The 27,619-nt window shown below is 43.4% G+C and overlaps 1 protein-coding gene across 3 annotated transcripts in view; it reads right to left on the bottom strand.

The window, feature by feature from the left end:
- KIF22 (kinesin family member 22) overlaps positions 1-27,619 on the bottom strand; it is a 196,451-nt gene that overhangs the window by 3,346 nt on the left and 165,486 nt on the right. For all 3 annotated transcript variants that reach the window (XM_033946061.1, XM_033946063.1, XM_033946062.1), the window contains 2 exons: positions 23,754-23,951; positions 15,181-15,240 (listed from right to left, as the gene is read on the bottom strand). In XM_033946061.1, the coding sequence (XP_033801952.1) occupies positions 15,181-15,240; positions 23,754-23,951 (258 nt within the window). The remainder of the gene's footprint in view (positions 1-15,180; positions 15,241-23,753; positions 23,952-27,619) is intronic.

Below are 27,619 nucleotides of genomic sequence, written 5' to 3'. Positions count from 1 at the left end.
CTAGCCTCCTCCTGTGCCCCCCATGATAACTGACGTAAGCCACCGCCGTGGCATTGTCCGAGAGAACCTGGACTGACTTGCCCATCAGCAACGTCTGGAATGCTAGCAACGCCAACCGGATGGCTCTGGTCTACAGAAGATTGATCGACCAAGACGCCTCCTCCGGAAACCAGATACCCTGAGCTAAGTGACCGAGACACTGAGCTCCCCAGCTGAGGGGACTGGCGTCCGTGATAAGCACTGACTCACTCCCTACACCAAATTGTAGCCACCAATGGAGGATGCGACAAACCAACCCCAGAAGAGGAATGGGAAAGTCCAGATCATTCAACTGAGGCGACCACTGCTGAAGCAGAGCATACTGAAGTGGGCGCATGTGAGCCCCCGCCCACCGAACCAAGTCCAGAATGCCCTCTTTGTGCAAGGCTGCCACCACAATCACAATAATCTTGGTGAACGTCCGCGGAGCCGTGGCCGGACATCTCAAGATCGCAAAGCGAAGGAATCTCTGATGGGAGGCGTGAATTGGAACATGCAAGTAGGCCTCCGTCAGATTGAGAGAAGTCAGGAATTCCCCCAACTGAACCACCAAAATGACACCTCTTTCTTAGGCACCATGAAGTAAGTGGAATACCAGCTGGTGCAAAACTCCTGAGGAGGCACTAGAACTACTACTTTAAGGTCTAGCAACCTTTGTAGTGTCTGATGAAAAGCCCGCTTCTTCCATGCCACCTGACAAGAAGACAGGGAGCGATCTGGCAAGGGCCGGGAAAACTCCAGAGCATATCCGTTCCGAATCACCTCCAGGACCCACTGATCTGTTATGATCTTGACCCACCCCTGGTAAAAGTCCTGCAACTGTGCACCTACCAGCACCAGGGGAAGAGCCCACAAGGAGTCATTGGGCGGGGTGGGCGGTGGAGGGACTGGCAGAGGAATCATGCCCTCCCTGACAGGCCCCCCGAAAGGATTGCATGTGCTGAAAGAAACGGCCCTGGAGAGACCCAGTGGAAGGAAAGAAAGCCGCCAATCGACCATGGCGGTAATAGCAAAAATCACACCCCCAAGCAAAACCCCCTGCGCAGGCGGGCGACCACGGTCTTCAGGAAGATGGGGCACCTTAGAGTCAGTCAAGGTCTGAAACTTGTCCAGATCCTCACCAAACAAGATCGACCCCTGTTAGGAAAATTTCATTAGCCTTAGAAGCTGCATCCGCTGACCAAGCCCAGAGCCACAGGGTACGATGAGCAGCCACACTGAGAGCCATGGGCAGATCATGCATGGCATCCGAGAGATAAGAGGCCCCCATCTCAATCTTGCCACCTCCTGATTCACCAAGGACCAGTCATTAGAGTCCCAGACAAGGACACCTCAGACCACCATAAACAAGCCCAAGCCACCAGACCACCACACTTTGCCACCTGGACCGCCAGGGCAACCACATCAAAACTCTGCTTAAGAAATTCTAACCTACACTCCTGAGTCCCGCAAAGCCGAGTTGCCTTTTTGCGGCACCATATGCAGATGTGCGATGGCCGAAACCACCACATCCACCACTGGTGACTTCAAGGTATCCTTATCCCTCTCCAGGATGGGATACAGATGGACCATTGACCACGCAAAATGAAAAGGTGTTTCAGGCGCCTTCCATTGGAGGGCCATTATACAACCTGGGCCAAGCAGAGCCTCAGGTCCAAGATGCACCGGGGAGAGTCAGGCCCATTTTAGACGATGCAGCAGTTAGGAGGAGGGTGTCCACGTCTCTCCAGCTCATCTATGTTGAGGTAAGGGAGAGGAGGGGCGACGGAGACAGGGGAATGGGGGTCATTTGAAAGTAGGGGAGAGTGGGCATATCTCCTGTTGCGGGGGGGTGTGGGTGTGGAGGGAAGGAACAGTCAGGTCACGTCAGGGATTTTAGTGCAGCAGGAGAGAGTGAGCATCTCTCCTGCTGCAGCATTAAACTTTTGAGAATCTTGCCCTCAGTATGTTATAGATCTCTATTCTATCATGTTTCCCCGAAAATAAGCCCTAGCATGATTTTTAAAGATGCTCCTAATATAAGCCCTACCCCCACAAATAAGCCCTTGTTAAGATCGATTCCCGAAGCCCCTCCCTAATGTCCTCAACTCCATTCCCAACACTAGTGCTGTCCGATTTGCCAAAAAAAATTGGACTCATCAATTCAGCAACCCCCACCCCAGTGAGACCCGACATACCTCCGCTCCAAGGCCTCCAAAAACAGCAGCAGCAACGCTCTGAACGGGCTGCTTCTCAGTCTTTCCTGCCAGGGCCTTCCCTCTGCCACATCACTAATGATGTCATCAGTGACACGGCAGAGGGAAGTCCCCGAAGCTGCTCGTTCAGCCATTACAGAGAACAATCTTCAAAGGCCTGCACCGAAGTCTTCCCTCGGCTGAGTCCCTCGCTGATGCAACTTCCAGTTTCACAAAACTGGAAGTTATATCAGCGAGGGACTTGATAGAGGGAAGGCCTCGGTGCAGGCCTTCGAAGATTGTTCTCTGTGGTGGTTAAGGCTAAAAGGTAAAATAGATGTGGGCCAATAGGGAAGTTGAGGAGGAACGTTTAGGTGTGCCAACTCGTATGAGGGGCAATCAGAGCCTTAGGCACCCCTGGGAAGGGGCAGGCTCGCCATTATTAAGAGGTGGGCCTGCAGCTGGAGGGAGTAGGCATCCATCTGGCAGGCCTTTGTGAAGAAGGGGGGGTTGAAAGTACAGAATGACATGGTGACAGAAATCATCACCATTCCCATCCCCATAGATAACTGCAGAAAACCATTCCCATGTCATTCTTTAAGGAGAGAGGGAAGAAATCAGAGTATGAATGGGCACAACCATTGACCCTCAAGCATTAAAGAATGCTTGCATAGAAGGACCAAGATCGAGATAGACACTAAAGAATAACACAGGATGGTTTCCTGCGGTTATTTATGGGGATGGGAATGATGATGAATTCTGTCACCATATCATTCTCTAGCTGAGGGCACGGGGGAGTCATCGGGGGCACGAAGGTAGGGAGTGGGCATCCCTCCCTCTGCTGGGGGAGGGATGTGTGCACATCGAGGGGGAGGGGGTTGTTTCACGGTGGCAGGAGTGGGCATACCTGCTGGGGATAGGGGGTTGCTTGAAGGTGGAAGCTTTAGGGAATGGGCATTCCTCCTGCTGATCTCGATTTGTTTTTTTGTGGATGTATTCTGTGCATGTGCAAATTGCTATCACTAGCGACCCTCTGCAAACCTCATTTGCATGCGTTGGTTTTTTTAAAGAATGACTCGTGTTTTTTAAATCGTTACAATAATGGCCACAATAGTGGCCCTTTCGATTTTACTGCAAACATTGGAGAATCTTCCCCTCATTGTTTCCCCATCCATTCTTTGGCCACATGAGTCCACTCCCATTTCTACATTGCCTGCTTTGTGGAAGCTGTGGTGATGCACAAATTTTTGAATATATTGATGTGCTTTGGGTTTAAAAAAACTGAGAAACACTAATATGGAGCAAAGGGTCACAGTAAAGTGTTGAGAGAAAGGGTAGAATACAGAGTAATTTAAGGAAATTTGACATTATGTTCTGTAAAACGAGGGTCATTTTATAAATAATTCACACAAATTTTTTTTATTTATTTACATGTTTTATTTTATTTTCAAGTGTTTCTTTACAATCCTTCAATATAGTCTCCGTACTTTGCAATGACCGAGTCCCAACATCCAGGAAGGAGAAATTAAGTTCTTACCTGCTAATATACTTTCTTTTAGCTTCTCCAGCCCAGTATAGGAAATCTTGCAAGTGGGGTATATCTCTCATCATGACCAGCAGGTGGAGACTGAAACAAAACTGTGTAATAGTACATAAGAGTTATCTTCCCCTATTCCTATCAGTCTGCCGAATAGCCAAACAGAACTAAGAACATGAAACAGAAATAAACAATACTCTGAACAGGAGTAATAACTAACCCGAGTGTGAGGTGCTGTTTTGGAACTGTTTCCTTGCCGCTGAAATCAGCGCGCTGAACAACAACAGCAGAGGTGGTGATTTCGGGTACCGAATCTCGGCGGGCACCCGCGGAGATAGACACCGCGATGTCATCAGGGTCCTGCACTCGTGAGTGAAAAGAATGCTGTGACTGCGACGCACGGCCAAAGGGGCAAGCTAGGCCCCTTGAGAGCCCCTTGGAGACACAGGAGACATGGGGAGCCATTATTTTCTGTATATGTATGATTATATTATCTATTAAAGTTGATGGGGAAAAGAAAAGTGAAGGCAAAAGTATCAGCTGGCCCTATGGATAGGCACCTCTTGCCTACCAGTGCCTTTGGACCAAGTATGGACGCAGATTCGTTATCAGGGGCATCGCTCAGCCCCTTAAAATGAACTCCACCTCCTCCTCCCAATACATCTGTTGGTCTGGATCCGATAAATGGATCCAGTTCTCATCCAGTGGTCTTATCGGGGCTACTGGTATCTCCTCTATAAGTCTTTGAGGAGATGCCAATAGCCATATCCTTTCAGGAGGAGGCTTTTGTTGATAAGAGACCCGAAACGAGCCACAGGAAGTTTCCCTTAAAGATTTGTGAATGATTAATACTAGGGTCAAGGGGTTATTAAAGTCAGTGGTGACTCAGAATGTAAAGTTTTCTAAAGAAGTAGTAAATAAGTTAGAAAATATTGATTCCAACTTGAAAGTTTTGGAGAAACGTATTTTAACAACTGAATCTCAATTTTCAATTCTACAAGTTGTTTCTTCTTCAGCTGTTAAACACTCACATATAATTTCACACGCGATTTGAGAAGATGGAAAACACGTTACGGGTGAAAAATCTGCATCTAGTCAATTTCCAAAAAACTCACTTATTGACTCCCAAAAATTTTGTTGCGGAAATACTTTAAAGAAATATTGGGGTTGGCGGATGCAGAAACTTTGCCCATAACAAATTTATATTATACTCCACAGAAAAAGAAAGCGTCTGCGGAATTAGGAGTAGACTAGTTAGAACAAATAGAGTTTGATCTAACTGGTTTCCTTGAAGACTCACAAGATATGATTCAAACTAGGTCTACCCTATTGGTGACTTGTGTGAGAGAGATAGATAAGTCCTTAATTATGAAAGCTTATTTTCAAAATCATAAGAACATAAGAAGTTGCCTCCGCTGAGGCAGACCAGAGGTCCATCTTGCCCAGCGGTCCGCTCCTGCGGCGGCCCATCAGGCCTATTGCCTGAACAGTGGTCTCTGACTAATTTTATAAAATTACCTCTAATCCTATCCCTATAACCTACCTCTACTCCTATCTGTACCCCTAAATCCCTTTGTCCTCCAGGTACCTGTCCAGACCTTCTTTGAAGCCCTGTAGCGTGCTTCTGCTTATCACATCCTCCGGTAGCGTGTTCCATGTATCCACCACCCTCAAATCAACTTGCAAAATTTTGTGGAGATAATGTTCTAATCTTTCCTGATGTGGCTAAAGTAACCCAGTTAAAGAGAAAAGCCTTTTTAGTTTTAAAACCAAGAATATTGGCCCTGGAAGCCATATTTTATCTGAAGTTTCCTTGTAAATGTCTTGTGAAATTTAAAGAATGTGAATATATATTTTGGGATTCTGTACAGCTTGAAGTTTTTGCAGCTTCATGAATCTAATAAATAGTTTCCACTTGAATTAATTAAAATTGGAGTTTTGAAAAGTATTTAGCACCATTAATAGTTGATCATAGATCAGAGCAGAGACAGAGGAGACTGCGGTAATAATCCACGTCGGAACAAACGATGTGAGCCGGAGGAACTTCAGCATGGACGCACTGACTGACCAGTTCAGGGTCCTAGGACGAAAGCTGAAGCGGAGCATACGGAGGATAGCATTCTCAGAGATCCTGCCTGTACCGAGAGCAGATGCAAAGAGGCAGGCAGACCTCCAAGCTGTGAATGCATGGTTGAGGAGATGGTGCCAGGAGGAGGGCTTCCGCTTTGTGAGGAACTGGACGTCCTTCTGGGGAAAGAGCAAGCTCTACCGGCGGGACGGCCTGCACCTGAGCACAGCGGGAACCAGACTACTGGCAACCAATTTGAGGAAGGAGATCGAGAGGGCTTTAAACTGAGGAGAGGGGGAAAGCCGACAGCTGATCTGATGTTGACGCTTCGGACAACAGTATCCAGAACAGATGCTGAACGGGCTGACTGCAGGGAGGAAACAGAGGGACCGGAAGATCTCCAAATCAGACAGCGAGGGAAACATCAGGTAAAGGGAGCTTGCTGGGAGAAGACTAAGGGGCATGGGGACACAGGGGGACTGGTTGGCATAAGGGCGAAAGCCGAGGGTAATATAGAGGTACCACAAGGCGAGGGGGATCAAACAGAAGCTCAAGGGATGATAGCCCAGGAGGGGGCCGGTAGGGCTAGAAATTCCAGAGGAAAAGCGGGAAAGTGGGGTGGCAGGAATGTGGGGAAGCTGAAAGCTAAGAGGGTAAAGGCTGAGGGTAAAGCAGAAACACAGAGAGCGGGAAAACTGCCAGAAATCCAAGGGCAAGTTGCCCAGGTACATGCAGAGGTGGAAGAAAAACGACGGGACCTGCGGTGCTTATACGCAAATGCAAGAAGCCTCATGGCCAAGATGGGTGAACTAGAAGTCATGGCCAAAGGGGAGGACTTGGATATAATTGGAATTGTAGAAACCTGGTGGACAGAGGAAAATCAATGGGATGTAGCGCTGCCGGGGTACAAGCTCTATAGGAGGGACAGGACCCACAAAAAAGGGGGAGGCATAGCACTATATATAAAGGACTCTATCCACTCAGTCGGGATGGATATGGAAACGAAGGCAGAGGGGCTGGAATCGATGTGGGTCAAATTACCGGGAAACAAGGGTGCGGGCATAAAACTGGGGCTGTACTATCGACCACCTGGTACGCCAGAGGGAGTCGGACACGACTTGGAAGCGGAATTGAGACAGGAGTGCAGGACTGGGAATGTAACAGTGATGGGGGACTTCAACTACCCAGGGATAGACTGGAGTACGGGTCACTCCAACTGCACTAGGGAGATAGGATTTGTAGAAGCTGTGAAGGACTGCTTCATGGAGCAACTAGTCAAAGAACCGACGCGAGGGGGTACTACTCTTGACCTCATCCTAAACGGATTAGGGGGGGCCTGCAAGAGGGGTAGAAGTGGGAGGACCACTAGGCAACAGTGATCACAACACGATCAGATTCACATTAGAAAGAGGGACACCATAGTTAGGAGGACCGCAACAACTGCGCTGAACTTCAAGAAAGGGAACTACGTTGCTATGAGGGAAATGGTGGGGAGGAAGCTCAGAAACATCTTTAGGATGGAGACTGTGGGAAGTGCCTGGACCCTATTCAGGGACACCCTGCAGGAAGCACAGAGAATGTACGTCCCCAATTTCAGGAAAGGCTGCAAGAACAAGCGATCAAAGGACCCAGTTTGGATGTCAATAGAAGTAAAGAGGGCGATAAATGACAAAAAAGTATCTTTCCGGAGATGGAAAAAGGACCAAACAGAGGAAAACCACCAGGCGCATAGGAAATGCCAAAAGGAATGCCACCAAGAGGTTAGAAAAGCAAAAGGGAAATACGAAGAGGGGCTGGCCAAGGAGGCGAAAAACTTCAAGGCATTCTTCAGTTACGTTAAGGGGAAGCGACCAGCGAGAGAGGAGGTAGGGCCGTTGGACGATGGGGACAGGAAGGGAGTGATTAAGGAGGATAAAGAGGTAGCTGAGAGGTTGAACACGTTCTTCTCGTCGGTTTTCACGAGCGAAGACAAATCTAATATACCAGACTCAGAGGAGCTCATGAGTGGGGAACAGGCTGAAAAATTAGAGCACATAGAGGTAAGTAGGGAGGATGTCCTCAAACAGATAGACAGGTTAAAATGCGGCAAATCACCGGGCCCGGACGGGATCCATCCAAGGGTTCTGAAGGAACTAAGACAGGAAATAGCGGGCGCAATACAACATGTTTGCAACCTATCCTTGAAAACTGGTGAGGTGCCAGAGGACTGGAAATTGGCAAATGTCACACCCATCTTCAAGAAGGGATCGAGGGGTGACCCCGGGAACTACAGGCCGGTGAGCCTGACTTCAATTATAGGGAAGATTGTGGAAGCTATGATCAAGGACGGCATTTGCGAGCACATCGAGAGGAATGGCCTACTGAGAACAAGCCAGCACGGATTCTGTAAGGGAAGGTCGTGCCTAACGAACCTTCTGTACTTCTTTGAGGGAATAAGCAGTCGGGTGGACAATGGGGAGCCCATAGACATCATTTATCTCGACTTTCAAAAGGCTTTCGACAAGGTGCCACATGAAAGGCTGCTTAGGAAGCTGTGGAACCACGGGGTGGGAGGGGATGTGCACAGATGGATCAAGCACTGGTTGTCGGAAAGACTGCAGAGGGTTGGAGTAAAGGGTCAATATTCTGAATGGCGGGGAGTCACGAGCGGTGTGCCACAGGGATCGGTGCTGGGGCCTTTACTCTTTAACATATTCATCAATGACCTGGAAAAGGATGCAAAGTGTGAGGTTATAAAATTCGCAGACGATACCAAACTGTGCGGCAGAGTTACGACCAGGGAGGAGTGTGAGGACCTACAAAGGGACCTGGATAAGCTGGAAGACTGGGCAAATAAATGGCAAATGCGCTTCAACGTGGACAAATGCAAGGTCATGCATATAGGGAAAAAGAACCCGTTGTTCAGCTACAAATTAGGGGGGGTATTGTTGGGAGACAGCAGACTCGAGAGAGACTTGGGTGTGCTGGTGGATGCATCACTGAAGCCATCTGCACAGTGCGCAGCAGCCTCGAAAAAAGCCAACAGGATGCTGGGCATCATAAAGAAGGGCATAGCAACCAGAACACAGGAAGTCATCATGCCATTGTATCGAGCGATGGTGCGTCCACATCTGGAATACTGCGTGCAGTATTGGTCGCCGCACCTCAAGAAGGACATGGCGGTACTTGAGAGAGTCCAAAGGAGAGCAACGAAATTGGTAAGAGGGCTGGAACACTGCTCATACGCCGAGAGGCTGGATAGGCTGGGGCTCTTCTCTCTGGAGAAAAGGAGGCTCAGGGGAGATATGATAGAGACCTTCAAGATCATGAGGGGCATAGAGAAGGTGGATAGGGACAGATTCTTCAGACTGAAGGGGACAGCAAATACGAGGGGGCATTCTGAGAAACTGAAGGGAGACAGGTTCAAAACAAATGCAAGGAAGTTTTTTTTCACCCAAAGGGTCGTGGACACTTGGAATGCGCTACCGGAGGAAGTGATCAGGCAGAATACGGTACAAGGATTCAAACAGGGATTGGATGGATTCCTGAGGGATAAAGGGATCGTGGGATACTGAGGGAGGAGCTGGGATGTAACACAAGTACAGGAAGTAAATCAGGTAATGAGTATAAACTAACCGGGTCGTGCATGTGCAAGACCGGAGGGCTAGGACTTCGATAGGAAGGCAGGACTTAAATGGGAAACCAAGGTGGCAAGGGAGCCACTTCTGATGATTCAGACAGGTCTTGACCTGTTTTGGGCCGCCGCGGGAGCGGACTGCTGGGCAGGATGGACCTGTGGTCTGACCCGGCGGAGGCACTGCTTATGTTCTTATGATTATTTTGAATTTATTTCCTAAGCTATATCAGGATAATTTCTCCCGCTATGTGGGCTAGAGGATATTGTGCTTACTTTTTCTATTGTTTTGTAATCTTTTCTTTATTATTATTTGTATAATGATAATGTTTAAATTCGAAAAAAATCTAACATACCCAAATGCTGCTGGAAAATGCAGAGGAAAGATCCCAGAAAGAAAATGTCCCCACAGCTCGCCAGCTAAACCACAGCCGCTGTTCTTCAATACTCCCCCAGCCCTAGCAAAATACTAGAACCCACAGAAAAGCCAAAATCTGCCCGCGCAACAGCCACAAGAACATGACAATAGGATGGGGTCCTATACTGGTCTGGAGAAGCTAAAAGAAAGTAAATTAGCAGGTAAGAACCTAATTTCTCCTTCTTTAGCACTCTCCAGACCGGTATAGGAAATCTTACAAGCGGGACATACCAAAGCCGCCCCATCATGGGTGGGACTTCCGAAGGGTTGACACCAGAACACTCTCACCGAACACTGCTTCCCGATGCGCCTGAACATCCACCAGGTACTGTCCGACAAAAGAATGCAAGGAAGTAGAGAATGACACGGGGAAAAAATCTGTCCCCATCACTGGACCACCGTCCCCTTTACCGCCCCGTCCATTTCACTGCCCTGTCCCTGCAGCATCCACTCTTCCCTCTCGGCACCTCACTGCCCTTCGGCATCCCTCGCACGGTCCGTGCATCTCCCTTCCTCCCTCCCCCTTACCTTTGCGGCGCGTTTTAAGATTTCAGTCTTGTTGAAAGCCGCCGGAATGTTCGTGCAGTCGCATGCGTGTGTGGGTGAAAGCTTCTCCTCTGACACAACCGGAAGTTGCGTCAGAGGAGAAGCTTTCGCCCACACACATGCGACTGCACATATGCTCCAACAGCTTTCAACAAAGCTGAAACCTTAAAACGCGCCACAAAGGTAAGAGGAGGGAGGGAGATAGATAGATTTGGGTAGGTAGGAAGGAGGGAGGGGGCCGTGTGCGATCAATGACCGCGCGCGTTCCCTTCCTTAACTGCAGGAACAAGGCTATTCACCGCTCCACGGAACGGTGGATGGCCTTGTCCCCGTACTTGCGGTGAGCACCTTTCCTCCCTCCACCGTTTTGGTGGGTTAACATCCACCGTGTCATTCTTTACAAGGAAGACCAAACTGCAGCCTTACAAATGTCCACTGGAGACACTAGCGAAGACTTAGCCCAAGATGCTGCCTACCCCGAATGGAATAAGCCTTGAGAATTTCCGGAACAGGCTTGTTCTGAAGAAGATATGCGGATGCAATAGTCTCTTTAATCTAACGCACAATGTAGCCCTAGAAGCACCATTCTCCCCCTATGAGGACCCGCAAGAAGGACAAAGAAATGATCAGATTTCCTGAACCCCTGGGTCCTCTGCACATAAGAGCAAAGGACCTGACCGACATCTAACTTGCGCAACTGCTTCTGCTCAAAAGAGCCCTCCCGACTACCCAACAGCGGGAAGACCTCTGCATGATTGACATAAAAAGGAGAAACTACCTTTGGCAGGAAAGAAGGAACAGGCCTCAACACTACCCGTTCCCTACAAAACTCTAGTAAGGGAAACCTACAAGAGAGAGATTGCAGCTCCGAAACACGTCTAGCAGAAGTAATAGCCACCAAGAAGACCGCCTTAAGAGTAAGGTCTTTCAATGAGCAGGTACCCAAAGGCTCAAAATGGGGGGGGGAGTGCACTAGCCCGGACAGGACCAGAATCAAATCCCAAGAGGGAACAGACGACCGCACGGGCGGCTTGAGCAATTTGGTCGCCCGAAAGAAATGAGTGACATCAGGAATGGCAGGCAACCGCTGACCTCGTAACAACCCCCGAAAGGCCAACTAGGCTGCCAGCTGAACCCGGAGAGAAGACCAAGCCAGGCCCCTATCCAGGCCATCCTGCAAGAACTCTAAGATGTCTTTTTTTATGCTTCTCTGCCTAACCACTCCACGCGCCCCACACCAGTCCTCAAAGATATGTCACACCCGCACATAATCCCAAGATGTGGGAAGTCTCAGAGACCCCAAGAGGGTGGAGATCACTTTATCTGAATACCCCTTCTTACCTAGGCGTTCCCTTTCAAGAACCAAACCGTATGACAAAAGGGACCCGGATCAAACATGGGAATGGGGCCCTGAATCAGCAGATCGGGTGAAAGAGGCAGAGGATCAAACACCAGATGCCACACCAGATCTGCATACCACAGACATCAGGGCCAATCCGGAGCCACCAGAACCACCAGGCTCAGGTAATGAACATTGCGGAGAACTCTGCCCACTAATGGCCACGGAGGGAACACATACAACAGCCCCTCTGCTGGCCATGGTTGAACCAGAGCATCCAGCCCCTTGACCTGACTGTTGCTGCGACGACTGAAGAAGCGGGGTGTTTTGGCGTTGACACTTGTGGCCATCAGGTCCATCAGGGGCTGACCCCAAGACTGCACTATCAACTGAAAGGCCACAGGGCTTAGACATCACTCTCCGGGATCTAGCACATGACGTCTGAGGAAGTCCGCCTGAACATTTTCCACTCCAGCTATGTGGGAGGCTGAGATGTCCTGAAGGTGGGACACTGCCCAGACCATGAGCAGAGCTGCCTCCTGTCCTACATGGGTGCTTTTGGTGCCCCCCCCATGATGATTGACATAGGCCACTGCTGTGGCATTATCTGACAGAACTCAGACCAACTTGCCCGATAAGAAGGAGCGGAAGCCTAACAGCGCCAGACGAACAGTTTTGGTCTCCAGCATATTGATCGACAAGGACACCTCCTCTCTGGACCAGGTTCCCTGAGCTGAGTGACCTAGACACTGAGCTCCCCAACCGAGGAGACTGGCATTCGTAAGAAGCACCATCCACTGTGGTGGATCCAGACTCGTTCCTTGAACAAGATGAGAGGTCTGGAGCCACCAACAAGACTGCAGTGCGCCAAGCCTCTCAGAGGAACAGGGAGATCCAAACTCTGGGGCGCCCTCCTCTAAAGCAGAACACAATGAAGAGGACAAATGTGGGCCCGTGCCCACCTTACTACGTTTAGGGAAGCTGCCACTGACCCAAGACTTGGAGGAAATCCAGCGCCTGAGGACACCGGGACGCCATAAGCAGGTGACTTTGAGATTGCAATTTGCTTACCCGGGCCTCTGAAAGGAAGAACTTCCCCAAGGTGTCGAACAGAACCCCAAGCTACTCCAGACACTGAGATGGGACCAACAGACTCTTGGAAAGGTTGACCATCCCAGCGACTGCAGAAACTCCATCACCCGAGCCATAACACGGGTGTTCTCCTGCAACAATTTTGCCCGAATCAACCAGTCATCCAGGTAGAGATGCACCAGAATGCCCTCTATCCTCAAGGCCGCCGCAACGACCACCATAACACCTTGGTGAATGACCAGGGAGCCATGGCCAGGCCAAAAGGTAGCCCACAGAACTGATAGTGCTGACCCAAGATTGCAAAGCGAAGGAAACGCTGATGGGAAGCCTGAATTGGAACAAGTAGGCTTCCGTCAGATTGAGAGAAGTCAGGAACTCCCCCGGCTGAACCACCAGAAGGACAGATCGCAGTGTTTCCATGCGAAAAGAGGGAATTTTGAGAGTCCTGTTGACCCCTTTTAAATCTAAGATAGGCCGAAAGGTCCCCTACTTGGGCACCACAAAATAAATTGAGTACATGCCAGTGCCGCACTCTTGAGGGGGTACTGGAACAACTGCTTTGAGATCGAACAAGCGTTGAGGGGTCTGGCAAAAGGCCTGCATCTTCCATGCCGCCCGACACGGAGAGGCTTGAAAATGATCTGGCAGAGAGCGGGCAAACTCCAGAGCACAACCGTCTCGCACCACCTCCAGGACCTACTACTCAGACGTGATCTCGGCCTACTTGGGGAAAAAACTCGCGCAGCCGGGCACCCACCGGAACCAAAGGGCAAAGAGTCATTGGGCAGCATGGGCAGCGGGGGAACCAGCAGAGGGATTCCCAGCCCCCGAAAGGACTGCATGCACTGATAAAAACTACCCCGGGAAAACCCCGAAGCCTGGAAAGTAGCAGCCTCACGCCCAGGGCGGAATTTCCAGAACTCCTGCAGACGCCTACAGGCAGTGCCACCCTGAGACGCCAGGCAGGCATGGTCCTCAGGCAGCGGGGCACCTTAGAGTCCGTCAGAGTCTGAACCAACTTATCTAAATCCTCTCCAAATAAAAAAGACCCCCGAAAGGAAAATTTAGTAAGCTTAGTTTTACATGCGGCATCTGCGAACCAAGCGCAAAGCCACAAGGTACATCAAGCTGCCACGCCAAAAGCCATTGTCAGACATCCACACCAAGTCATAGAGAGCATCCAAGAGGAACGAGGTAGCCATCTCAAGCTTTGCTACCTCCTGATCCAGCAAGGACCAGTCATCAGACTCACGATCCAGGATACACTCAGCCCACCGAAACACGGCCTGAACCACCTGCCCTCCACAAATAGCTGCTTGGACCCCCAAGGCAGAGACATCAAAATTCTGTTTAAGAATGGTCTCCAAATGACACTCCTCAGAGTCCCGTAAGACAAAACCACCCTCAACAGGCACGGTATGCCGCTTAGCAATCGCCGAGACCACCGCGTCCACCACTGGGGACTTCAAAGTAGCCCTATCCCCCTCCGGGATGGGATACAAACGAGCCATGGCGTGCGCCAACCGAAACGGCGCCTCTGGCGTATTCCACTGCACCAGTACTAGATCCCGAATATTCTGATGCATAGGAAAAGAGCGGGAAGCAGCGTGGATCCCCCATAAGAAGAGGATACCCCACATGTGGGGTCTCCAGTGGTGCTTCTTCAAAACGCAGCACCAAGGAGATCTGATGAATCAGGTCTGGTAGCTCATCCCTCTGAAAAAGGCTCCCTACAGTCCATACATGAGTCCACCAGACTTCAACCTTTTTCCAAAGTTGAAACAACCTATGTGTGGACATCATTTTGCATCTCTGGAAGAGATTTTTTTTCCATCGATACACGAGCCATTCAGCAAATGAACAAAAATGGTGTCTTGGATGGAATAATGAAGCTTCCCAGACGTTGGGACTCAGTCATTACAAAGCAGGGAGACTATATTGAAGGACTGTAAAGAAATATTTGAAAAAAATAAAACATATAAATAAATAAAAAAAAATAGTATAACTATAATTATGGGAGGGGGTGGTATATAGTTATAATATAGGTTGAATCAATATCTATGAATATAACACATTTATGTTATTTTTTTGATTGCAATATTTGTGAAAAGGGTAGATGGGGGAGGGAGATAATTTATGTATTTAAGATGACAATAGAAAGAATTTCAAGTGATGTGTATGATTCAATTGATGTAATATTGTGTATTTGATGGAAGTTGAAAAATGAATACAGAATTGGAAAAACAAAATTAAAAAAAATAGTGTGCATTATTTATAAAATGACCCTCGTATATGAGCTCAAACACTGCATGATTATTTTTGGGAACGAGGGCAATATATGGAGAGAACTGTACCTTAAGAAAGGACGCAATGAATTTTTCAGAGAAGCCTCCTACTTTCTGTAAGTCCTCCACCTATGAAGAACAAAGACAAAAATGGATAAGGTTTGGGAACCAAATGTCCTGTTTTCATTTTTTTTTTCTGGCGTTATTACTACCGTGTTTCCCCGAAAATAAGACCTACTCCAAAAATAAGCCCTAATCGACGGCTCCAGCGAGAAGGCTGCGAACAGCCTGTGTTTGGTGCTGGCCCGACGCTCCTCTGCAGCATGGTATTTATAGTCACAGTCAGCTGGGAGGGAAGGATGGAGGGTCATCGGCAGTTCGGCTGCACAGTGGGGGCGGGTGCTCAAAGGTTCTGCTGCATGAGGGATGGGAGAGAGGGAAGGATGGAAGCTGGGCAAAGGGTTCTGCTGCACAGGAGGATGGGAGGGAGAGAGGGAAGGATGGAAGTTGGGCAAAGGGTTCTGCTGCACAGGGGGATGGGAGGGAGGGAAGGAAGGATGGAAGCTGGGCAATGCGTTCTGCTGTACAGGGGGATGGGAGGAATAGAAAGATGCTGCAGAGGGAAGGCACAAGAGGATGGGTGAGGAGAGGAAAGATGTTACACATGTGGGGAAAAGCAAAGAGGAAGAATTGGGGTAAAGGAGAGGAAGGGAGAGATAATCATGTACATGAAAAAAATAAGCCCTACCCGAAAATAAGACCTGTACTACTATTGCATTATGAATTGACTTTTGAACCTCCTTTGGGTGAGAAGAGATCTGAAATTCTGGGCTGGTAATATCAGATTTTTTGAGAATAGACTCTTTAATTGAGGAGTTTTTACTCTATTCTTTTTTTTCCAATGTTTTAATTAAAGCCAATCAAAGAACTTTGTGATTCCATTGTACCAACATCTCGTAGCAATACACTGAGATTTGCTGGAGCTTTGAGGCTTTGTTGCTGATTTAAGGTACCAGCCAGCATTGATTCTATCGCTACCCAATAGGAAGTAAGCAAACAAATTTTCTTGTAGTTATTTTAGTTTGCCCCCTTTTTTTCTATTTGTGTAAGGTTTAAATATGCCACCTCACAAAAAGATAAACCAATTTTGCTTTTTGAAAATTTTAAGAATGTAAAATAAATACACAAAATGAATAACAAGAAAAAATTATAAATATCTATTGTAAAATAATAGGACAGGCATTTCAGATATTTGAAACAAAAAAAAAATATTTTGAACATTGTAATTGTGTAGGCCAGCGATTCCCAAACTTTTTCTGTTCATGGCTCACTCAATGTTTCAAACTTTTTCCATGGCTCCCCAGGTCAAACGATAGTTGAGAAACTCTGTATTAGATTTCAGAACAGCATAAAAGGCAAAAACTGGTTAATTTATGATATTTGAGGAGGGGGAACATAGGAAAACAAGCACAAACCAACGAACACTGGATTTTCTACCCTCCCCCCCTCATTCACCTCACACGCTGGAACATCCTATGCTGGCAATGTGCTGCAGCCTGCTCAGCTCTCAACAGTAGCTGGAAAGGGAGAAGAAATCACTACCTCATCCAGAATGTCTCCTCCAATGCTGATCTTCGGGCTGCTAGTCAGACACGGCATCTGACTGAGCCCCCATCCCCACAACCAGAAAAGGGGATGTGGAAACGCAGATGGCACCCTACGAAACACCACTGAGCATCCTACAGATGCCTAATAGCCTGCACTCAAACCCCTGCAAGCAGGTGAGCAATGCTCACCAGGGATGGCCCCGAGTTCCAAAAATGCTTCCATAAGCTGGCTAACAGGTACCACAAGGGATTAGCCTGCCAGCTATAGACTGTCTGTTTCTTCACCATGCAAGTAAATCTGGATCCACAAACAGGGAAGCTCCAAGCACTAAAAAATTAAGAAAATCCAAATATATATTTTTTTAAATTCTTTATTCATTTTTAAGCTTTCATCAAGTGTACAAAATTCATATTAACAATATTAAATAGACCACTTGAACATCTTATCAGTATAGTTTCAAGTTTATTAGGATTTTATATACCGCCTATCAAGGTTATCTAAGCGGTTTTTACAATCAGGTACTCAAGCATTTTCCCTCTCTGTCCCGGTGGGCTCACAATCTATCTAACGTACCTGGGGCTATGGAGGATTAAGTGCCTTGCCCAGGGTCACAAGGAGCAGCGCGGGGTTTGAACCCACAACCCCAGGGTGCTGAGGCTGTAGATCCAACCACTGCGCCACACACTCCTCACAAACATAAAAACACACTTTATAAACATAAAAGCAACCCTCCCCCCACCCTCCCTCTAAGCCCATTATTAATTGTAAGATCATAAACCCTCCAATAGAAACCCTCCCCCCTCCCAACACTAAGTGGTGTATAATTAATAGAAAAATGGCATTTAATCATGACTAAAAGATGTTAATAGCTCCCATATTTTTATCATTTCCATTCTGTACCGCCAGTGATCTTTCCATTCTATATAGGTGACACAACAAATTCCACCAGAAATTAAAATTAAGTCTACTGTGGTCTTTCCAGTTGTTATTAGTAATATGTTGGATGGCAACTCCTGTCATGATCAATAAAAGTTTATTGTTACACAATGATATCCGACTCTTTTTTTCTCATAGACATTCCAAATATCACAGTATCATAAGATAACGCTACATGATTTTCCAATAAACAATTTATTTGATCCCAGATTGAATTCCAAAAGGCTAAGATATGGGGACAGTAATACAAAAGATGATCTAAAGTCCCTACATCAAGATTACAATGCCAGCATCTATTAGACAAGGAACTATTTAATTTTTGTAATCTAACTGGGGTCCAAAAAGCTCTATGTAAAAGAATAAACAAAGTTTGCCTTATAGATGCCGACATTGTACATCTTATTCTTCAAGACCAAATTTGTGGCCATTGAGATGCTGAAATCTGATGCTTAATCTCAATGCTCCAAATATCCCTAAGACCATTTTTAGGCTTTTTTTTTAACCAGATCGCTAATAATTTTATACCACTACGCGGCCTGGTGACCGAAAAAGTCTGCCTGAAAACATAAAAATTCCATACTGTATTGGGTAGTAAGAGTTTTCCATTCAGGGAACCCTGCCTGAATGGCCTGCTTCAATTGCAACCAACGAAAACATTGTGATTTATGAAGCCCAAATTTATGTTGCAATTGTGTAAAATCAAGCAGTTTACCATTAGAAATAACATCATTCAAAGTTCGTATTCCTGCAATTATCCAATGCTTCCAGACGACCTTGAATCCGCCAATTTGAATCTTGGAGTTTAGCCATATGGTTTGATTTGTTAATAGGAATAGCTGTTAAATTACTGACAAATCGTAAGGTTTTCCAAGTATCCATTAAAATTCTATTTTCTTTATATAATCTGGGCATCTTGATACTGAGAACATGCGAAAGATGTAAAGGAAACATGAGTCGCCATTCCAAATATAACCAATTAGGAGTGTACTCAATGAGCTCCGGGAGGACTCAATACATAGCTTGATGTAAAATATAGGCCTGATGGTACCTATAAAAGTTTGGAAAATTTATCCCACCCTCCTTAATTGGCTTTTGTAAAGATACTAAAGCAAATCTAGGAGTTTTACCAAGCCAAATAAATTTGATAATAATAATAATATCTTGGCATTCAAGTTAAAAATACAATTGAAGATACCGTAAAAGAGAATGAAAAATATATATTAAAAAAAGTTACGGAATTGTGCGAGCAATGGAACCCTTTACATATTTCTTGGTGGGGGAGAGTTCAAACGATGATGTTGCCTGTAGTTTGCTATCAAATGAGTATGATACCTATTTATTTTCAGGGGTCCTTTTATAAAAAGCTTAATAGCATTTTAACAAAATTTCTTTGGCTTGGTAAAACACCTAGAATAGCTTTAGTAACTTTGCAAAAATCAATTAAAGAGGGAGGGGTAAATTTTCCAAATTTTTATAGGTACCATCAAGCCTATATTCTACGTCAGGGTATGTATTGGATCCTCCCAGAACTTATAGATAATGCACCAGATTGGTTGTATTTGGAATGGCGCCTTATGTTTCCCCTAAATTTAGTTCATCTTCCAAGTATTAACATACCTAGAAGATACAGAGAAAATAAAATATTAATGGATACTTGGAAAACGTTGAGGTTTATTAGTAAATTAACACCTATCCCAATAAATAAATCAACTAATCAATCTATATGGATAAACTCCAAGATCAAAATTGGCGGAACCCAAATCCTATGGAAGAACTGGATTATTGCAGGCATTAGATCTCTAGATGATGTTATTTCAGAAGGTAAACTGCTGGAATTTTCACAATTGCAACATAGATTTGGTCTTACTAAAACACAAAGTTTTAAATGGTTGCAATTGAAGTAGGCCATTCAGGTTGGGTTCCCTGAATGGAAAACATTGAATAATCAATATAGTTTAAAGTTCTTATGTTTTCAAGCAGACTTCCTAGGACATCAAGCCGCATTGTGGTATAAATTAATATCTGGATATTTGAATAAAAAACCAAAAAATGGTCTAAGAGATATTTGGAGCATTGAGATTAAGCATCAAATTAATGCATTTCAATGGCCACTAATTTGGTCTTGGAGAATGAAATGTACAGTGTCAGCATCTATGAGACAAACTTGGTTCTTTTTATTACATAGAGCTTTTTGGACCCCTACACGTTTGCAAAAATTAGATAGTTCTAAGTCCAATAAATGCTGGCACTGTAATCTGGAACCAGGGACGTTAGATCACTTACTGTATCATTGTCCCTACATTAAAAGTTTTTGGAATGCAATTTGGCCACAAATTAATAAATTGATGGAAAATCATATAGCAATATCATATGATACAGTGTTATTTGGAATGATGATGAGAAAAAAAAGTCAAATTTCACCAGAAAATAACAAGCTTTTATTAATCATGACAGGGGTTGCCATTCAGCATATAACCAACAATTGGAAGAATTATAATAACCTAAATTATACATTTTGGTGGAATACAATATGTCATATATTCAAAATGGAAAGAGCAATAGCAATACAAAGAGGGACATATACTAAATTTATAAAAATATGGGGGCCATTGACAAAATATTGTAATGAATAAATAATTGGATTTTTCTTCTTCTTTTCAATATCTTTTATGTGACACACATAGAGGGGGGTAGTGAAAATAATTTTTACATAATATGATTTAATATAATATACAATATGTAATATATGATAGAAAAGTAATAGAAGGGTGGGGGGTGGGAGAGGGGATAAAAATATATTTAGAATATGATGTATTAGATATAAAAGTGATATTGTGTATTCATCAATTGTATTTTAATATTTTGTACACTTTATGTAAAACTTGAAAATAAAAAATAATAACAAAAAAAAGATAATAATTGAATTCAATTTTTTATAGAAAGACCCCTGAAAAAACACTGGTATCATACCCATTTGATAGCAAACCACAGGCAATATCATCATTTTAACAGTTTGAACTCTCCCCCACCAAGATAAATGTAATGGATTCCAATGTTCACATAATTCTGTAACCTTTTTTAAAAAAAGTTTTTCATTCTCTTTTACCGTATCATCCACTGTATTTTTAATCCATATTCCTAAATATTTTAATCCATCTTCCTTCCAAACAAAAGAAAATGAATCAAACACACTTTTTAAATAATGTATATTGAGTGGAAGAATTTCAGATTTATTCCAATTTATTCTGCATCCTGAAAATTTTCCAAACATTTCAATCAACTCTAACAGGCAAGGAATGGAGGAACCTGGATTTCTCAAATAAAGTAAAATATCATCGGCATAAGCAGAGAGTTTATATTCCCATTCATTACGAGGAATACCCTGTATCCCCTTTGCCTGTTGAATAGCTAACAACAAGTTTTCCAAAACAATATCAAAAAGCAAAGGAGATAGTGGACAACCCTGTCTAACTCCCCTAAGCAAATGAAAACGATCTGATAAATTATTATTAATATATAATCTTGCCATTTTACAGCGGGCATTTGTTCAGTTATTGAGCAAATATAGTCCTGCCTGGGCAATCAGCAGTCTCAAATGAAGTCGAGTCCCTGCCTGTGCTTCGAGCTGAATCTACACACTCTATGCAAGGAGTCCAGTCTTTGCGAGTGTCTGGTCTGGACTCTTCACTCTCTATGCAAGGAGTTGATTCTTTGCGAGTGTTTCAACTGGAATCTTCACACTCTATGCAAGGAGCCGAGTCTTTGGGAGTGCTTTGAGATTCCTCGATCCAAACCACTTAGTCTATGGGGTTTTGTTCTACATCTTCCAGCACTATATCCTCACATAAGGCATTGCCCGTCTCGAGGCATAGGGCGAAGTATGAGACCTGCTTCCAAGCAGCACTCTCATCGCAGATCGAGGCATAGGTCCTCTTCCAGGGAGAAGCCTTCCTCGTCCAGGCCTTCCAGCTCTTCGAGGCCTCCAACCCCTCGATCTAGGTCACCAATAGCAGCACCTGAGGGCTCTGCTTTTGACAGTGCCTCGCCCCAATCTGTCTATTCACTGGGATATCAATACTCCAGAGAGGCGCCTTGAGCTCATCGAGTCCTACTCGAGGCCATGCTCTGGCAGATCAATTGTCCTTTTCCTCATTCCTCCATCAAATGGCTGAGGACTTGGATCTAAAATTGGACGCTAGTTCTAAGTAATCCAAGGAGTATTTAGAGGAAATGAGTATGCCTTGGTCTCCTGCGGAGTCTCTCAAACTTCCTCTTAATAGGATTCTGTCTTAAACTTTCAAATGAAACCTGGAGACTCCTTATGCCATCCCTGCGGTGCCAGGCAAGTTGGAATCCAGGTACAAAACTGTACATTGCAAGGGCTTTGAGAACTCCCATCCATCTCATCAGTCCCTTCTTGTGGAATCTTCCTTAAAGAGGAGTCATCCTTACAGCGTCTATGCCACTGTACCTCCTGGCAGAGAGGGTAGGACCATGGATAAGTTTGGCCGTCATCTATTGAGATCAAGCACCAATTTCTGCTTCTCAATGGCCACGATTTTGGTCTTGGAGATTAAAAAGTACAAGGTCAGCATCTATGAGACAAACTTGGTTCTTTTTGTTACATAGAGCTTTTTGGACCCCAGTTCGTTTACAAAAGTTGGATAGCTCTAGGTCTAATAGATGCTGGCATTGTAATTTAGATGCTGGGACTCTAGATCATTTACTTTTTTTCTGTCCCTTTGTCAATGCCTTTTGGAAGTTAATTTGGTCCCAAATTAATTCAGTGTTAGAAAATCATGTTGCCCTATCCTATGATACTATTTTATTTGGAACGTCTATGAGATTCAAGAGTCAAATTTCAGCAAATAACAATAAACGTTTGTTAATACTGACGGGGGTTGCCATTCAACATATTACTGGAAATTGGAAGGACTATACTAAACTTAATTATACCTTTTGGTGTAATTCAGTTTGTCATATTTATAAAATAGAGAGAGGGCTTGCTATACAGAAAGGAAATTATAATAGTTTCAAAAAGATTTGGGGGGCCATTGATTGCATATTCTAATGATTAGACACCTTGGACACCTTTTTATTACATAGGATTATATTTAATGTGGGGATGGGGAGGTATGTTATGTGATTTAATGGGTTTATTCCTGATGAATGGAATGGAGGAGGGGTCTTTTTTATATGCATTTGACAATAATTGTTAGAATGTCAAGTGATTTGTATGAATTATCTGATTGAATTTTGTACACTTGTTGCAAGAGTTAAAACTGAATAAAGAATTAAAAAAAAAAAAAAAAAAAAAAGGACCCTGAAACCGTCGGTGCAATGTGCGGCGAAGAAATCAAATAGAATGCTAGGCATGATAAAGAAGGGAATTACGAGTAGATCAGAGAAAGTTATAATACCGCTCTACAGAGCCATGGTCAGACTGCACCTAGAATACTGCGTCCAGCATTGGTCTCCATACCTAAAGGAGGATATAAAACTGCTAGAGAGGGTGCAGAGACGAGCAACAAAGCTAGTGAAAGGTATGGAGAACCTGGACTACGAGGAATGACTTAGGAGACTGGGGTTGTTCTCCCTTGAGGAGACTGCGAGGAGATCTGATCGAGACTTTCAAAATATTGAAAGGATTTGACAAAATGGAGCAGGGAAAGCAGTTATTTACAATGTCCAATGTGACACGGACAAGAGAACATAGACTGAAGCTGAGGGGGCACAGGTCCAGGACGAATATCAGGAAGTTATGTTTCATGCAGTGAGTGGTGGACACCTGGAATGCTCTCCCAGAGGAAGTAATTGCAGAATCCACCGTTCTAGGATTTAAGGGTAAACTAGATGCACATCTTCTTAAGAGTGGCATAGAGTGATACGGGTAAGGGTAAATTAGATGCACATCTCCCTTGAGAAGCATACAGTGATATGGGGACTAAAACTATGCTAGGGTACACCTGGCGGGGCCTCTGCGTGTGCGGATCACCAGACTTGATGGACCCAAGGTCTGATCTGGAGATGGCAATTCTTATGTTCTTATGTACACCAACTCAGTGGACAGAGTCTAAGGTGCTCTGCCTGCCTCTCACCTTTGCAAAGGATCCATTGACTTCCCTCCAGCCAATGATGAGTTTGGCCTTCTTATCCCCAATCATCTGCAAGCATTTCAGTTCTTTGAGGGTGCCAATATTGAGCACATTAAGGATCTTCTGTCTACCTTTCTCCAGCATATCTACCCTCATGTTAATGTCCCAGCCTTGTTCATTCTCATTGCCTTCCACTGTGTCCTGGGAAATGAAAAAAGAACAGATTCTAATATGAAAAACAAACAAGACAGCTTTCACCAATTGTCAACTAGATCTTTTAAAAAATGATTTCATTAAAATATTTATTACAAGTTTACAGCCATCCTCTTTTTGTCATTGCACTTAAAAAATATCACATTTTTTTTCTAAAATCTTTATTCATTTTTCATCTTATAACAAGTGCACAATATTACATCATAATAAATTTATACACATCACTTGAATTTCTTTCTATTATTATCTTAAATACATAAATTTATTCCCTCCTCACCCCCTTCCCACAAATATTATAATCATAAATTTTGTATAAATATTACATTCTTATCTAATGATTAAACCTTAAATAGAACTTTATACCACCCCCTCCCTGATATTATAAATGTACTTTTAATGGAATATGGCATCTGTTCATTGCAATAAGTTGTTAATGGCCCCCAGATCTTTTTAAAATTATTATAATTTCCTTTTTGTATGGCAATTATTCTTTCCATTTTGTAAATGTGGCACAATGAGTTCCACCAGAAAGTATAGTTAAGTCTACTATAATTTTTCCAATTCCTGGTGATATGTTGTATGGCGACTCCTGTAATAATCAATAAAAGTTTATTATTACTTGATGAAATTTGACTTTTTATTCTCATTGATGTACCAAATAGAATTGTATCATATGATAATGCTACATGGTTTTCTTAACAATTGACTTGAGACCAAATTGATTTCCAAAAGGCCATGATACAGGGACAAAAGTATATTAAATGATCTAGAGTCCCTGCTTCCAGATTACAATGCCAGCATCTATTAGACTTAGAGCTATCCAACTTTTGTAATCTAAATGGGGTCCAAAATGCTCTATGTAACAAAAAGAACCAAGTTTGTCTCATAGATGCAGACACTGTACATCTCATTCTCCAAGACCAAATTCGTGGCCATTGAGATGCAGAAATTTGATGCTTAATCTCAATGCTCCAAATGTCTCTAAGACCAGTCTTTGGTTTTTTATTCAGATATCAATTTATACCACTGTGCAGCCTGGTGTCCCAAGAAATCTGCCTGAAAGCATAAGAATTCCAGACTATACTGATTGTTAAGAATTTTCCATTCAGGGAACCCCTCCTGAATAGCCTGCTTCAACTGCAACCATTTAAAGTTTTGTGATTTGTTTAGACCATATTTATGTTGCAGCAGTGAAAAATCAAGCAGTTTACCATTTAAAATAACATCACCTAAAGTCCATATACCTGCAATAATCCACTGCTTCCATACGATTTTAAAACCGCCAATTTGAATCTTAGAGTTTAGCCATAAAGATTGATTTGTTGATTTGTGTATTGGGTTTGGAGTTACATTGCTGACATAACGCAATGTTTTCCATGTGTCTATCAATATTCTGGTCTCTTTATATTTCCTAGGCATCTTAACACTGAGATCATGAAATAAGTTTATAGGAAAATGAGTTGCCATTCCAAATACAACCAATCTGAGATATTTTCCATGAGCTCTGGGAGACCCCAATACATACCCTGGCATAAAATATAGGCTTGATGATACCTATAAAAGTTTGGAAAATTTACCCCACCCTCCGCAATTGGTTTTTGCAAAGATACTAAGGCAATTCTAGGCATTTTACCCAGCCAAACAAATTTTGTAAGAATACCATTTAACTTTTTATAAAAGGACCCCTGAAAAAAAACTGGTATCATACTCATTTAATAACAAACCACAGGCAATATCATCATTTTAATAGTTTGAACTCTCCCCCACCAAGAAAGATGTAAAGGATTCCAATGCTCACACATTTCTGTTACCTTTTTTTAATAAAAATTTTTCATTCTCTTTCATTGTGTCTTCTAGTGTATTTTTTATTCTAATACCTAAATATTTTAAACCATCTTCTTTCCATACAAATGAGAATGAATCAAATAAGCCTTTAGTACAATGTACATTAAGTGGAAGAATTTCTGACTTGCTCCAATTTATCTTATATCCTGAAAATTTTCCAAATTTCTCTATCAACTCAAGCAAGCATGGAATGGTAATTTCTGGATTTCTCAAATAAAGCAGTATATCATCTGCATATGCAGAGATTTTATATTCCCAATCTGTACGAGGAATACCTTGTAACCCCTTTGCTTGTTGAATGGCTAATAAAAGGGTTCGAGCTTGCTTCATCCACTCCATGCATCAACCTGGTATTGCAGTATCTCCAGGAATGGTGCACCTCCCTTTGGGGAAAATGTCATAGTTAAAAAAAAAAAAAAAGCAAAGGTGATAATGAGCCTTATCTAACCCCCCTTAGCAAATTAAAACGCTCTGATAAATTATTATTAATGTATAACCTTGCAGCAGGGAAGCTATACAATGTCTGAATCATTTGTATAAATCCTGAACCTATACCAAACCAATCTAATGCCTGATACATGAAAGTCTATTCAACTCGATCAAAGGCTTTCTCCGCATCCAAAGAGACAGAGAAAGCCGGATCATTCATGGCTTTTCTTAAATTTAACATATGAAAAGCCAATCTAGTATTGTTAGAAGAATGTCTCTTAGCAACAAATCCTGCTTGGTGCATATCAATAATAAAAGGGAGAGCCTTAGCCAATCGTAAAGCCAATATCTTAGCTAAAAGTTTTCCATCAACATTAATTAACGAGATAGGCCTGTAGTTTGAAACCAAAGTGGGATCTTTGTTTGGCTTTGGCAAAACAATTGTTAATGATTCCTTGTAATACAACCTTTAGTCAGTTGAAACTGATATAAATTTAATATATAAGGTAAAAGGGTACTTTGAAATGATTTATAAAACTCTACTGTAAAACCATCACCACCTGGAGCGGATCCAACTCTAAGAGACTTCAATGCTGTTTCTAATTCTTTTAGTGATATAGGCTCCTCTAAACTTCTTTATATGTTCAGGAACTTTCGGTCCAATAATTATATTTAAAAATTCTAAACCATCTTTTTCCCTATCTTCATAAGGCTCAGAAGAATATAGATCTTTACAAAAACTTAGAAATTGACTTAAAATATTTCCAATTTTAGTATGTATCTCACCATTTTCATCCTTTATTGCTATAATTTTTGTTGTTCTTTTCTTTGCTTTAAGATAATTTGCCAATAATCTTCCCGCCTTATTTGAATTACCATAATACTGAGTTTGTTGGGAAAACAAATCTTTCCTTACGAACTTAGAAGATATCTCATATTTGCCTTTTGCTTTTAATAAAGCCTGTAATGTATTATACTCCCATTTATCAACTAATTTATTTTCTAAATGTTTAATTTATTTTTCCAAATTATAAAATTGTTTTTTAAGTTGCTTTCTAATATAAGCTGAATATGAAATAATATTACTTCTCATCCCATAACGTTTCTATGTTAATATCTTCTGAAGTATTAAGTTGAAAGAATTCAATCATTTTTAATTTAAATTCTTCAAGGAAATTTGAATCCGCAATCAAAGTATTATCAAATCTCCAAACAGACTTACAATACTCCTGCTCATCTACCTGTAATTCAATCCATACTCCACCATGATCAGATAAAATAATAGGATCTATGATGGCTTTTGTCACTCGCTGAACTATTTGATTCGAGAAAAAAAAAAAATCTATTCTTGAAAAAGACTTATGAACCTGTGAACAAAAGGA

Source organism: Geotrypetes seraphini, chromosome 5 (assembly GCF_902459505.1).
Source record: "Geotrypetes seraphini chromosome 5, aGeoSer1.1, whole genome shotgun sequence".
Classification (NCBI taxonomy): Eukaryota; Metazoa; Chordata; class Amphibia; order Gymnophiona; family Dermophiidae; genus Geotrypetes; species Geotrypetes seraphini.
Note: the sequence above shows the minus strand (reverse complement) of the source record. Positions and strands in the feature narration are given on the sequence as shown.